This window comes from Triplophysa rosa, linkage group LG13, assembly GCF_024868665.1.
Source record: "Triplophysa rosa linkage group LG13, Trosa_1v2, whole genome shotgun sequence".
NCBI classification, from domain to species: Eukaryota; Metazoa; Chordata; class Actinopteri; order Cypriniformes; family Nemacheilidae; genus Triplophysa; species Triplophysa rosa.
In genome coordinates, this window is record NC_079902.1 from 2,948,375 (window position 1) to 2,962,937 (window position 14,563).

Consider the following 14,563-nt stretch of genomic DNA (forward strand, 5'->3'; position numbering starts at 1 on the left):
ACTAAAATATTATATATAATATTATATTTGTTGTGGTGGTGGCAGTACTAGTAGCAGCAGAAGGTACTTTGTCGGTCGCATTAAAGTAACTAGACATAGTAAATTGCTGCGACTGTGTGACCCATTTGACAGCTGATTTGTGGCTGTCAGACTGTATTATGTGATTTAACGGCGTTTACACCCATCGTAGCTAGCTTAAATTTTTTTTGCAAACACTGCAAAATCCTTCACCTGGTTGACCACGAACGGGCTGCAACCATGTCTTAAAATCATCGTCTTCCAACCACTTCTCCTGGAATTTGCACTTCCCCATGGTGCATCTTCTTTGCTAGGTCTCATACCACCACTATCCAAACATCCGGCGTTACCGCAAATCCACACCGGCCTGAAGCAGTTACCAAACTGGTTCCGTGTTTTTAGCGCATAAATGTACAATTTTGCGACAGCAAATCACTTGTTAAGTTCATTCAAAATAAATTGTTAATATTTTTTCTTCAAAACTTCCTATAATTTTAATGCCTTCAGAATTTAAATTTAATGCTTTTTAATGCCATTTAAGGCCTTAATTTGATCAAAATCCATTTAATGACTTAATGCTTTTCAATACCCCGCAGAAACCCTGTTTAAGAACTTCATCAAAAAGATTATTTTAAGTAAATTTTATAATTTTGATTTGTTTTATCCGCCTGATTCATGCTCTTAGATCCACATAGTACAAGTTATAAATATTTTGTCTAGTCAATCCATCTGCATTTTGACCGTAAAGTCTCAGCGGCGAAATGATCGCTGCACTGCTGCTTACGCGTGTGGTATGAATGCTCTCATCTGTTAACATGGGCACCGGAAAAATTACGTGCTGCTTTCGCGTGCGGTGTGAAACTGCTTTAGGCGATAGTTGGCTCTTGTCAATGAATGTTGCAAATTAATATTACAAATGTGCACTGTACATTTCTTCATGCAAGAGAGCTTGCAATGCACACGGCTTAGGCTTTTTCTCATGCCAGATAAGAGTTTGTAATATACGGGGTCTGATTTTTCCTCATTCCAGAGAGAGTTTATAATGTGCGGTTTCAGTTTTCCGCACACGAGAGAACTTGTAATGCGTGTGGCTCAAGCCTTTCCTTGCAGGAATTGCTATGCGTGTTAATGACACATTCGGATTAATGACAAACTTACAGCAATAGTTTACTTTCTCTCGTTTAAAAGGTTGAGGTGGGAAGTAACAATGTTGCCAGCTGCACTGTCGCACTCTGCGTGATCGCAATTAGCATTCTATCAATTACGTTTGCTTCTGTTTTTTGTCCACAAATCCAGCTTGTCATAGACAAATGTGTAAATTGCTCCGCCCCTCAATACTGTTGTGTCTCGGCAATCCACACACTTGCGATAGAATGATGTGATTAAATGATTACAAACTATTACACTCACCAGAAAAGTTGAGGACCTCAGACCACTGTTTACAGATATAAACTCTAATGTCTGACCCACCAACAGCCAGATACGTCCCACTCTGATCAAAGACCAGAGATTTCACCTGCAGCAAAAAGACAGACATAGTTGCCTTTTGACATAAGCATTTTATGAGACAATCAATAATTAACGGGTCAAAATACAGAATACAAAAACATTTAAAAAGACAGCAGACCTCATAATTGTTATCCAAAGTAATTGTCTTAAAATTCTTGAGCTTCCTCAAATCCCACAGTTTCAGTGAACTGTCCTGAGCACCTAAAGGTGAAAAGACGAAGAAATAAGGAAACAGACAGACATGGAATGGAGATTCCATTGTGTTAGGGTCATATCACCTACCAGTGGCCAGATAGTATCCATTCTCTGAAAAAGCAATGGCTGTCACAGGACCAGAATGACCAGGGAAATTGGCTACATTAGTCCGTTCCTTCAGATCCCAGATTTTAATCTGAGAATCAGCTGTGCCAGTGCCAAAAATCAGACCGTCAGGGTGGAACTGAGCACAGGTCAGTGCTGAAGGCACAGGAGATGAGGAACAGGTTAGAATTTAAATGTGCTGATATACAATCAGAACTGACAGACAGCAATACATACCACATGCAGCAGTCTCATCGGTGACTTTGGTCAGAACACGGCCAGTATGAATATCAGAGAAGGCCCAGTACTAGAAAACAAAACATTGCAAATGCAATATGTAAAGCGGATGTAACACACACAGTTTCTGCCTCTCATATGAATCTTGAGTACCTATAGAGTAGCATTGCATACTTCATTTCTTCAAAGACTCTTAAGTTTGATCACATTTATAAAAGACAGATACAGCTATACGATTATTTCCGAACAGTCAAAAAATAACTTTTTCATGATATTCAAATTTTTTTAGAAGGAAAAAAATCTTGAGTACTGAAAGTTAATTAAGAGATAACTATGATCACAAATGTAATATGTTGCTTGTTAACTGTTCCTGTACCTAGGGCAAGATTGGTAGGTGAAACTGTGTGGGTCTGTTACCTGGTCCTCAGATGAGCTCAGTAGATAGTCTCCGGTAGCATGCAGAGAGAGACCGGTAACACCTGCTTCGTGAGCCCGGATCAGCTGCACACAGTTGGCCCCGGTAACAGACCACACACGGATGGTGCTGTCTGGAGATGCTGAGAACACCACCGACTATCAGAGACAACACATGAGATGTGAGAAACATTGAGCAACCAGGAATGACAGCATGTATGAGCAGGGCACTTACCTGAGTGGGGTGGCAGATGACAGACGATACTTTCTTTGTGTGTCCTTTGAGGGTGGCAACAATCTGCTCCTCTCTACGGTCAAACACCACAACGTTCTTATCTGCTCCACCTGATGAGAAAAAGCGTATGTCAGAAATATATTTGTGGAAGCGTATGTAAGAGTATGGCAGTCCCACACCGTGGTATAATGAACACACTCAGGCTCTAAAGAAAGCGGCCCAAAAAATGGAGCGCATCTTTAAGAAAACTAAATTAGAGGTATTTCGTACATCATGGAAGGATAGTATTCGAAAGTACAGGAAAGCCCTAAAATCTTCTAGATCCGCCTACTTTTCATCACTAATAGAAGAAAACCAGCACAACCCTAGGTTTTTATTTAACACTGTGGCTAAATTAACAAAAAATAAATCGTCAGTGACCTCTGATCCTGTATATCAGCACAGCAGTGATGAACTACTTCACATATAAAATCCAAGATATTAGAGAAAAAAATATAACAATGGAATCAGAAGTCAAACCCGCTTAAACGAACTACAGCACCCTTAAGGAGATAATGCAAGTATTTTATACCGTAGATCACGATGAGCTGTCTAAAATCATTAGATCATCTAAATCAACAACATGCATTCTAGACCCTATACCTACAAATCTACTGAAAGAGATGCTCCCAGAAATTATAGATCCTCTTCTTGGTATTATTAACTCATCTCTGACATTAGGACATGTGCCTAAAGCATATAAAGTGGCTGTTATAAGGCCCCTAGTTTTCAATTTGTAGCAATAAACAATGAGGTGTCACGCAAATTGCAAGTCCAGTATGGTGTACCACAGTCTTAGGGCCTCTGCTCTTCGCATTATACATGCTACCTTTAGGAGATATAATAAAGCGACACGGAGTTAGCTTTCACTGTTACCTCATGAAACACAGCAGTTCCATCAAATAATGGGATGCATAGTCGATATAAAAAACTGGATGAGTAACAACTTTTTATTACTGAACTCGGACAAAACAGAAGTGTTACTTATTGGACCGAAAACTGCTATAAGTAACAACCAAGAATACTGCTCAACTATTGACGGATGTTCCATAAAACCCTCGTCGTCAGCAAAGAATCTTGGCGTTCTATTTGATAGTAATCTGGCATTTGAGAGCCACGTCGCCAACACCTGTAAAATTGCATTTTTCCATCTTTAGAATATATCTAAACTACGTCATATGCTGTCAATGTCAGATGCAGAGAAGATAATTCATGCATTCATGACATCAAGACTAGATTACTGTAATGCACTTTTAGGTGGTTGCCCTGCAGGCCTATTACAAAAACTCCAACTGGTCCAAAACGCGGCAGCTCGAGATATTACACGTACAAAAATGTATGAACATATTAGCCCGGTTCTGTCAACCTTGCACTGGTTACCTATAAAGCATCGCGTTAACTTAAAAAGCTTGCTAATTACCTATAAAGCCCTACATGGTTTAGCTCCTCATTAGTTAGCATTAGTTAGATCAACCAGAACCAAAAACACAACTGATGTACTTGTTGCATCAAAGAGTGCAGAACAGTACTCTACTCTCAGCCAGTCTTGTCTCATTGTTCCAAGGTTACCACAGCGAGCAGGACGTAGTTCATGGCCTGACCTGATGGTAGAGCGGAGAATGGGAAGCGCGACCTGACAAGAGCTGAGATGCTAGAGCTGGATAAAGCAGGACGAGGTCACCTGACACGTCTTCACCACAAAATTTCAAATGCTATTATATTATTAATGATAATCTTAAACTATAATTTACCTTATTAGTAAATTTATTTATTTTATTTAGCCTTGTTGTACAAGCTCTCTGGAGCTTGTGCAGAGGCAGCAGCTTTTGCAAGAGGGGAACTGGAATCCCCTGGTTGGGCCTGGGTTCTCCTGAGGTTTTTTTTCTCAATTAGAGTTTTGGGTTCCTCGCCACCGTTTGCATACCGTTTTGCCTGGCTGGGGGGCTGGCTTTAGAATTTTAAAGTTTTACTTCATTAATATTGCATATAGGAATTTATAGTCGGTTATATTTGACCTGTGCTTCTCTCTCCTTTATCTTAAATGTGTGCTCTCACTGTGCATGTCTGTGTGTGTGCGCGTACTTGTCTGTGTACGTGTACGTGTATGTGTGCGTGCGCATCTGTACGTGTGTGGAGTGTTTTGTATGTGGGTATGTCTGTCTTCTGTGTTCTCACCTTTTTCTTGTTTTTGCAGGTACAACTTTAATTGTTTTGCTTATAGTCAATATGTCTTATGTACATCTGCTTTGTAACAATGAAAATTGTAAAAAGCGCTATATAAATAAAGTTGAGTTGAGTATGCATAGTATATGCATGTGTGATCGTACATACCAGTGAGGACTTTGTTGGTGTCTGTTGGGCAAAGATCCAGACAGAGGATTCCTGGGATACTGGCACTGTGAAGACCCTAATAAGAAAAGAATGGTGGCAATGGAAAGATCACTGTTTTATCATCACAAGAAAATGATCATATTCTAAATATTCTAAACTGTACTGAGCTACTTTGTGATTGACTGCCTTCTACAAGGCCATTATCTTCAGTGCTGTGCTGTAGGCTGTGTAGCTACAGTTGAACTCAAAATTATTCAACCGCTAGGTAAATATGACCAAAGGCGGCTGTGAAAATAAATCTGAATCATTAAACCTTTGTATTAAAAAAATACAAAAATATAACCTGTCATTAGGAGAATAAGAATTTTAAATGTGAGGGGGGTGGGAGTCTCAATATGAAATAAATATTTCGTCAGGGGAGAAAAGGGTGACAAAGATGCAAGACAAGTCAACCAGAATGCCATTACCGGCGCGTTGAGTGCTGCCGACAGGGAATGGCGGCAGTTGAAAAACATTTACATGTGAAACTAGTTTGCGAAATTTCCTCCAGGAGGGGCAAAGGGAGAGTTTGCACCTTCAGTATTTAATATAGGGATGTAACGATTCACTCAGCTCACGATGCGATGCGAGTCACGATTCTGATCTCACGATGCGATTTATTCACGATTTACTCACGATTTATTTTTACAAAATGAGTTGAAACAAATTAGAAATGAACAACTTCCCTTGCATTATTTCTTAAATGCTTCACGTTTCTTTGTATAATAAAATTATGTTTTATTTCAAATAACAAAACTAAACTGCAATTTTATAACAAATTAATAATAGAAAAAGTCTCTTTAATATAAACAAACTAATACTGTCTGAGCTTTGCTTGGATTTTTTGCATTTAAGAAATATCAGCATGTCCACGTTTAGATTTGCAGTGAAAATAGCGGCCCCTGCTGTTCAAAAAATGTATTGCGATTCAGTTCACACCTCGACCGATTTGAATCGTCACTCATTATAACCGATTTTCAAACGGCTCACGGTGAATCGTTACATCCCTATTTAATAGGGATGTAAGGTTTCAAATTACCCACGGTTCGGTTTGTGTCACGGTTTCAGATCGGTTTGTGTGATGTTCAGGGAAAAAGGGCTACTGACAAATAAAAATAAGAACAAATAATCAAGCTACAAGTAACAGCAACAAATAAAACAACAGAGCAAAGCAGAAAATAAAATAAGATACTGTATATACCTTTTAAGGTAGAAATGGATTAAAGTAATCAAATAAAACATAACATTGCATATGTACAAATTAAATAAAGATTAATCATAATTTAAGTTACAGAAGCTATTGAGTCACAAGCAGTGAGTGATTTCCTTGACTTTTAACAGACAGCAGGAATATGCTGCTGTCGCTTTAAAGGGGAGGTTTTTTGCCTACTTTACCCAAGTTGATACAGTTCTCTGAGGTATTTATAAAAGAGATGTGACATTTTTCGGTCAAAATACTTCAAGGATGAAGCACAACGCCACTATCTTTACCTTGCAAAAAACGCATTCTCAAGAATGGCCGCTTCTGAGCGCATCTTCCGTATGATGATGATGGGCACTTGATAACCACACCCCCAACTTCACGGAGGTGTGTCCACGCCCATACATTCTCAAGCTACCATAGAAACCGTTCAGCGTAAGCGTAAATCCTAAGCGTGAGATGGCTGCTGGCAGAGACGAAGCGGTTCAACCTTATATGTTTGAGCCAGAGTCGGACACAGAAGAAGAGGCATCCGAACAAGCTGTACAAGTTCGGATTGGACAAGATGTGTCTACATGGTAAGTTTTTTTTACAAACTTAAATCTTCAAAACTGTTTTCAACAGTCACGTAGTCAAAACGGTTCAGCTCGTAACAACGCGTGTTGTACTGCTATGATTACATCATACTAACGTTATGTGTTTCGCTAAAACAAGTGCACGCATATTAGTTTGTCTATGTAACGATGATCATATGCTAGGCTTGTTGTTTTTGCTTCATTGCAAGTTATGTATACACAATGACGCTTTTACCGTCATGTTACACAAGTTAATTGCGCTAATGTTGTTGGTGACCTATAGTACTAGTTAACTAACTCTTTCCGGAGGATTCCCAATAAAAATAAAAAGAATCCACTGCTCTCGCGTCTTCTCTGAGGCTGTGACTCTAAATAATGATCTGTGCTGGTCTGTGCACCCAACAACAGAACACTTAGCACAAACTTTCGCCATTGCTTTATTACAGATACACTCGTGTCACTTGTAAAACCACAATGGCACGCCATGGGTGGAACCGAGCAGACTAAGGGGCGGTGATATTACAATAAGATCATTCTCTTACGTCAGAAGAAGTGCGTTATCTGAAGCGCTGATTTTTTCTCATGCTTTCAGAGAAAGGCATAACAAAGCAAAATGACTGGATTGTACTTTTTCACGTTTTCTGGGTTGGTAGATGCGCCATGTCTGAGACTTTCCTTATGCGTGCTTCGGATCTTCTCACAGCGCACAAGCAAGTTTTCTTCTGCATCATCTTGCACTTAAATGTTTAAATTGGCAAGGCTTGAATGAGTGTACAAACCCGATTCCAAAAAAGTTGGGACACTGTACAAATTGTGAATAAAAACAGAATGCAATGATGTGGAAGTTTCAAATTTCAATATTTTATTCAGAATACAACATAGATGACATATCAAATGTTTAAACTGAGAGAATGTATCATTTTAAGGGAAAAATAAGTTGATTTTAAATTTCATGGCATCAACACATCTCAAAAAAGTTGGGACAAGGCCATGTTTACCACTGTGTGGCATCCCCTCTTCTTTTTATAACAGTCTGCAAACGTCTGGGGACTGAGGAGACAAGTTGCTCAAGTTTAGGAATAGGAATGTTGTCCCATTCTTGTCTAATACAGGCTTCTAGTTGCTCGACTGTCTTAGGTCTTCTTTGTCGCATCTTCCTCTTTATGATGCGCCAAATGTTTTCTATGGGTGAAAGATCTGGACTGCAGGCTGGCCATTTCAGTACCCGGATCCTTCTTCTACGCAGCCATGATGTTGTAATTGATGCAGTATGTGGTCTGGCATTGTCATGTTGGAAAATGCAAGGTCTTCCCTGAAAGAGACGACGTCTGGATGGGAGCATATGTTGTTCTAGAACTTGGATATACCTTTCAGCATTGATGGTGCCTTTCCAGATGTGTAAGCTGCCCATGCCACACGCACTCATGCAACCCCATACCATCAGAGATGCAGGCTTCTGAACTGAGCGCTGATAACAACTTGGGTTGTCCTTGTCCTCTTTAGTCCGGATGACATGGCGTCCCAGTTTTCCAAAAAGAACTTCAAATTTTGATTCGTCTGACCACATAACAGTTTTCCACTTTGCCACAGTCCATTTTAAATGAGCCTTGGCCCAGAGAAAACGCCTGCGCTTCTGGATCATCTTTAGATATGGCTTCTTTTTTGACCTATAGAGTTTTAGCCGGCAACGGCGAATGGCACGGTGGATTGTGTTCACCGACAATGTTTTCTGGAAGTATTCCTGAGCCCATGTTGTGATTTCCATTACAGTAGCATTCCTGTATGTGATGCAGTGCCGTCTAAGGGCCCGAAGATCACGGGCATCCAGTATGGTTTTCCGGCCTTGACCCTTACGCACAGAGATTGTTCCAGATTCTCTGAATCTTTGGATGATATTATGCACTGTAGATGATGATAACTTCAAACTCTTTGCAATTTTTCTCTGAGAAACTCCTTTCTGATATTGCTCCACTATTTTTCGCCGCAGCATTGGGGGAATTGGTGATCCTCTGCCCATCTTGACTTCTGAGAGACACTGCCACTCTGAGAGGCTCTTTTTATACCCAATCATGTTGCCAATTGACCTAATAAGTTGCAAATTGGACCTCCAGCTGTTCCTTATATGTACATTTAACTTTTCCGGCCTCTTATTGCTACCTGTCCCAACTTTTTTGGAATGTGTAGCTCTCATGAAATCCAAAATGAGCCAATATTTGGCATGACATTTCAAAATGTCTCACTTTCAACATTTGATATGTTATCTATATTCTATTGTGAATAAAATATAAGTTTATGAGATTCGTAAATTATTGCATTCCTTTTTTATTCACAATTTGTACAGTGTCCCAACTTTTTTGGAATCGGGTTTGTAGTTTAAACAGCAACATGTGCTATTCAGGTCTCACCTGCACTCGCGCGCTCACAACACCCGGGTGATGAAAGCATAAATGACTGTACAGCATACGTCAATCCTATTGAAATTTGTCTACGTTATTTGATTTGTTGTAGGTATTAAATCTTTATCCATCTACAAACATACATGAACAATCCGATTTATGAATGGGGCTCGTCTTTGAAGTTATGGGTCCTCGCAACCAGTTAGAGAAACTTAGACAATAGGAATAAAGGTATAGGTTTGTACTGTTTAATTAGGGGTTAGAGCACGAAGCGCTGAAACCTCATAGACCCCTTTCTCGCCTTACGTCACGGCACTAGCTGGAGGCAAAGCAAAGGGAAAACTGGAGCCGGCCAATACAAACCAACACATATTCGGCTACATAAGTAGTTTAAAAATCATCTTGTTGTGTTGTTTAGTGCCACAATCGACAGAATACAATCTCCAATTTGATATTTTAACACATTCCCCTGCCATTGTCAAACAAAAACAATGACGACAGCAGTACACTCTTAGAAGAGATTGAACCTTTAGAGGTACAAAAAGAACTTTAAAGTTCAAATATGAACTTCTAATAATCAAAAAGGTTCTAAGTTGAACTCATAAGTTCTATAAGTAACCCTTTGTTATTTGGTATACTATTAGACGTTCTTTTTAGAACCTCTATTGTGGCAAGTGGGTTCCAATTAGAACCTGGCCTGTTACCAAGGTTCCTTTTTGAAGCTTTTCTAAGATGGACTATATCAGTGGTTCCCAAACTGGGGTACGCGTACCCCCGGGGGTACGCCAGGTGACGGAGGGGGTACGTGAACAAAATCCTGAAATCTACTGTTTATGTAATTATAACACACCTGACAATCAACCAGTCATGTTTTTCTCACAAGCTAAATATAAAGACGTGCTCCCTCTAGTGTACACACAGCAAAATAGTAGTCACGTAGTGCCATAAAAGGTCAAATTCATGACATCCAATCAAAAAATATGCGTCCACTCATGCGTAAGCGCACGTCTTTACGTACCGCATGTAATTCGACTGCACGCGGCTTGGAACGAAGCAACAACTGCTTGTTAAATTGAAATGGATAAGTGGTTGCAAAGATTTAGGCCCGCAGCCACAGAAAGAAAATCGACTCCCAGCAGCTCGGATGATCCAGTCCTCTGACCACACCCCGGGTCCCTCCAACAGCACTTCAGCTGCAGGTGTAAATCAACCACCCGCTCCGGTTGACACCGACACAGATAGCGATGCATCGGAGACTACAGCGTCAACTCAGGTTCAGCAGTTCACAGAAAGACGATCAAAAATGCGTAAATATGATGAGAAATACATTTCATATGTATTTACTTACATTGGCAGTGACGAAAATCCCAAACCACAGTGCGTTATATGTGCAAAAGTACTCTTTCATAACTGCATGAAGCCAGCGTTTTTGCGCAGGCATTTAGAAACAAAGCATGCGACTTTGAAAAATAAACCGCGAGAGTTTTTCGAAAGACAGTTAAGACAACTCGGGAGTAGTGAGGCCCTTATAACAGCATCAGAAAACCTTAATAAGAAAGGACTGGAAGCATCCTACATGGTGAGTTACAGAGTGGCTAAAACGGGCAAATCCCATACTATTGTGGAGAACTTAATTCTTCCTGCTGCAGCTGGTATTATGCTTGGGGAAAAAGCCAAAAAAACAATACAGAAGATGCCGTCATCAGACAACACAGTTTCACGTCGCATCGCTGATATGGCAGAAGACGTTTTAAAACAGCTATTGCTTCGCATAAAATCCAGCGAATTCTACGCTTTACAAATCGATGAATCAACGGAAGTAGCTGGTTTGGCTCAGCTGCTGGCATATGTCCGGTACATTTATGATGGTTCAGTTATGGAAGATATACTTTTTTGCAAACCGTTGGAAGGCAGAGCAACTGGAGAGGAGATTTTCCAAGTTTTAGATGGCTTTGTAACATCACATGGACTTCAGTGGACAAATTGTGTGGCATTTGTACTGATGGAGCGAAAGCCATGACAGGCAGGCTGAGTGGACTGGTAACATGTGTGCAAGCAGTTGCGCCCTGCGCGGTTTGGGTACATTGCAGCATCCACAGAGAAGCGCTGGCCAGCAAAGGAATGCCTGAACGTTTTGCAAGATGCTGTAAAAATTGTAAACTTTATTAAAGCAAGGCCTTTGAATTCTCGTTTGTTTTCTGCATTGTGCAATGAAATGGGCAGCGACCACATCACATTGTTACTACATACTGATGTTCGATGGCTGTCCAGGGGAAAGGTTCTCACACGATTGTTTGAATTGATGAACTTAAAGCTTTTTTTATCGACCATCCCTTTGAATTGAGTAACCGCTTACACGACAAAGAGTGGCTTACAATATTGGCCTATCTGGGTGATGTTTTTCCCATCTGAATAGGGATGTAACGATTCACTCAGCTCACGATGCGAGTCACGATTCTGATCTCACGATGCGATTTATTTTTACAAAATGAGTTGAAACAAATTAGAAATGAACAAGTTCCCTTGCATTATTTCTTAAATGCTTCACGTTTCTTTGTATAATAAAATAATGTTTTATTTCAAATAACAAAACTAAACTGCAATTTTATAACAAATTAATAATAGAAAAAGTCTCTTTAATATAAACAAACTAATACTGTCTGAGCTTTTCTTGGATTTTTTTGCATTTAAGAAATATCAGCATGTCCACGTTTAGATTTGCAGTGAAAATAGCGGCCCCTGCTGTTCAAAAAATGTATTGCGATTCAGTTCACACCTCAACCGATTTGAATCGTCACACATTATAACCGATTTTTAACCGGCTCACTGTGAATCGTTACATCCCTACATCTGAATGAGCTGAACATCAGATTGCAGGGAGTTGCCACAACCATATTTAATGTACAGGACAAAACTGAGGCCATGATCAGAAAGTTTGTTCTCTGGACTAATTGCATTAATGAGAACAACACCAAAGCCTTTTCATCATTGTATGATTTTTTGCTAGCAAACGAACTCAGCCTTACTAACAGCGTTAAGTGTGACATAATGAAACACCTTTCTGAGCTGTCTTCGCAGTTGCGCAAGTACTCTCCCGAGACAGACAATTCAAACACCTGGATTCGCAATCCATTCTCTGCAAACAGCACAGCGCACCTTCCTGTTTCTGAGCGAGAGAGTCTCATTGAAATCTCTACGAGTGGCACTTTTGAGAATTGACTTCGCACAAAACACAGTGGGTTTTCAGCACTTGCCCATATAAAGAACAAATATCAACACAGACTCTGCATAGAGAATGATTTGAGACTCAGACTTTCTCCGATACAACCAAACATCACAGAGTTATGCAAGTCATTTCAAGTGAAGCCTACATGCAATGTGGCAGCATATGGGCAAAAGGTAATTATAAATGTTTTTGAAATTGTTTTTTTTTTAGTGTTGTATTTGTATGACTTACTATTGCACTTTTTTCAAGAAAAAAAAGAGACCTGAAACTGGCACCCTGCAGTACTGAAGGATCATACAACTGGGATATACACACCTCTTCACTGCATACATTACTTTATGGACTTTCTCTCGGTTTATGGCTGATGTTAGGAAGAATGTTAGAGAGTCACCATTCACTTAAATACAAAAACGCTAGTCAAAAAACAAACATTTTTCTCTTGTGCTCTGCTAAGGAAAGAGAGCCAGGAGGGTTTGGAATATGATGGTGAGTAAATCATATATTACAGATTAAAATGGGCATTTTTGTTTTGTTTAAATAAATGTATGCAGTGAGGTGGTATTGCTTTATTTCATAATTATTTTACTTTGTTAATGTCATACACATCACAATCAGATTTTAAATAAAATGTATTGTACTTTTGTGTTTTGTCTGAAATGTTTGCATGCACGCAATAAATATTTAATGGAGAATCATGATTTTGTGTTAGTGTTATTAAATGTTATAGTATAATGTGTAAAATAATAATAACAATAGTAAAAATAATACTACTGAAATGGTGACTAGAAAGGGGTTCCAAAAGGAACTCTGCTGGTTCTTTAATGCACCATTAAGAGAGGGTTACAATTGGAACCTTTTTAAAAAGGTTCAAAAATGAAACTTTAAGGTTCCCCACAGTTGCAATCTCCAGGAACCTCAAAAGGTTCATTTTTGAACCTTTTCTTCTTAGAGTGTAGTTAAACAAAACGTGCGGACTGAACAGAAACGATCATCAAAAATGCTCGCGTTTCACTTCATAACACTTGAGAATAAAAAACTACAGTCTTTTGGTGGTGTGGATTATGATTTGGGTATGTGTCAAAAAATATATTACGTATGCCCAAATCAGAAACTGGGGAACAAGGTTATTTTTCACATAGCGTTAACTATTGAACGCATAAGCGTATGCGAACTAACTTAATTATACAACTAGCAGTTAACTATCGGCCAGAAACTAAACAAAAGAAACAGTTTGTCATCTATTTTTAGTTGTCACAAGTGCATTAGTATTAAGGGAGAGGGAACAGTGAGAAGGCTCATGTTATGTGTCAGGTTTGTGTTCAAGTAAATGCATTTGCTAACGTTTGCCACTGTAAGCACACGCAGGCATCTATAGATGTACGTGCTCAGTTCAATCTTTACTATAAACACTTGGTTTCTCTGTCTGGTAGGTGTAGATGTCAGGCGACTTACAGTAACTGGAGGTAATCATGTCAGTTCGTCTCTGGATCCATTGAATGAGTGCGTACAGGTTGGCCAGATATCTTGCGTTAAAGTAAACTTTTTTAAAAAACAATTGCGGTCCTAGACAGTGAGTGACAATACATGTTAAAGTTAATCAGATTTTTTCATTCTCAAAAAGCAAGCAAACAAACCGTGCTCCCTAGGATCAGTAATGTGGTCAGAGGGATCTTTCTGCCTCCAGCTAAGCTCCACCCACAAAAACGTGTCACAATGTTTACTAACAGGAAAGGCGTCTATTGTAATTGCTCAGATTTTTATCATTATTCTTCTGACCTAAAACTGATCGGGCAGCCCAAATCGTAAAGCCCAGAGACTTGGTCAGATGGTTGTACTCCAGCAGGCTACTCGGATACAAGGACCCAGCCAAATCGGTCCATAAGGGGCGCTACAGCAATGTAAAACGCGTTTGGAAACAAGTGTTTGGTATCATTGGAATCCTTGGCTCAAGACAAACAATGTATTTGCTCCCGGAATTTTTTTTGCTAATTTGCATTTTATGCAAAACCAACTTTTGTGTACTAGTCCTTGTTTTTTTCGCCC

General features: G+C 39.5%; 1 protein-coding gene across 1 annotated transcript in view; it reads right to left on the reverse strand.

Moving 5' to 3' along the window:
• prpf19 (pre-mRNA processing factor 19) overlaps positions 1 to 14,563 on the reverse strand; it is a 44,635-nt gene that overhangs the window by 16,081 nt on the left and 13,991 nt on the right. Inside the window, exons 9-15 of the mRNA XM_057349908.1 lie at positions 5,084 to 5,159; positions 2,714 to 2,823; positions 2,482 to 2,637; positions 2,065 to 2,134; positions 1,810 to 1,983; positions 1,646 to 1,728; positions 1,429 to 1,534 (exon numbers count right to left, since the gene is read on the reverse strand). Coding sequence (XP_057205891.1) covers positions 1,429 to 1,534; positions 1,646 to 1,728; positions 1,810 to 1,983; positions 2,065 to 2,134; positions 2,482 to 2,637; positions 2,714 to 2,823; positions 5,084 to 5,159 — 775 coding nt within the window. The remainder of the gene's footprint in view (positions 1 to 1,428; positions 1,535 to 1,645; positions 1,729 to 1,809; positions 1,984 to 2,064; positions 2,135 to 2,481; positions 2,638 to 2,713; positions 2,824 to 5,083; positions 5,160 to 14,563) is intronic.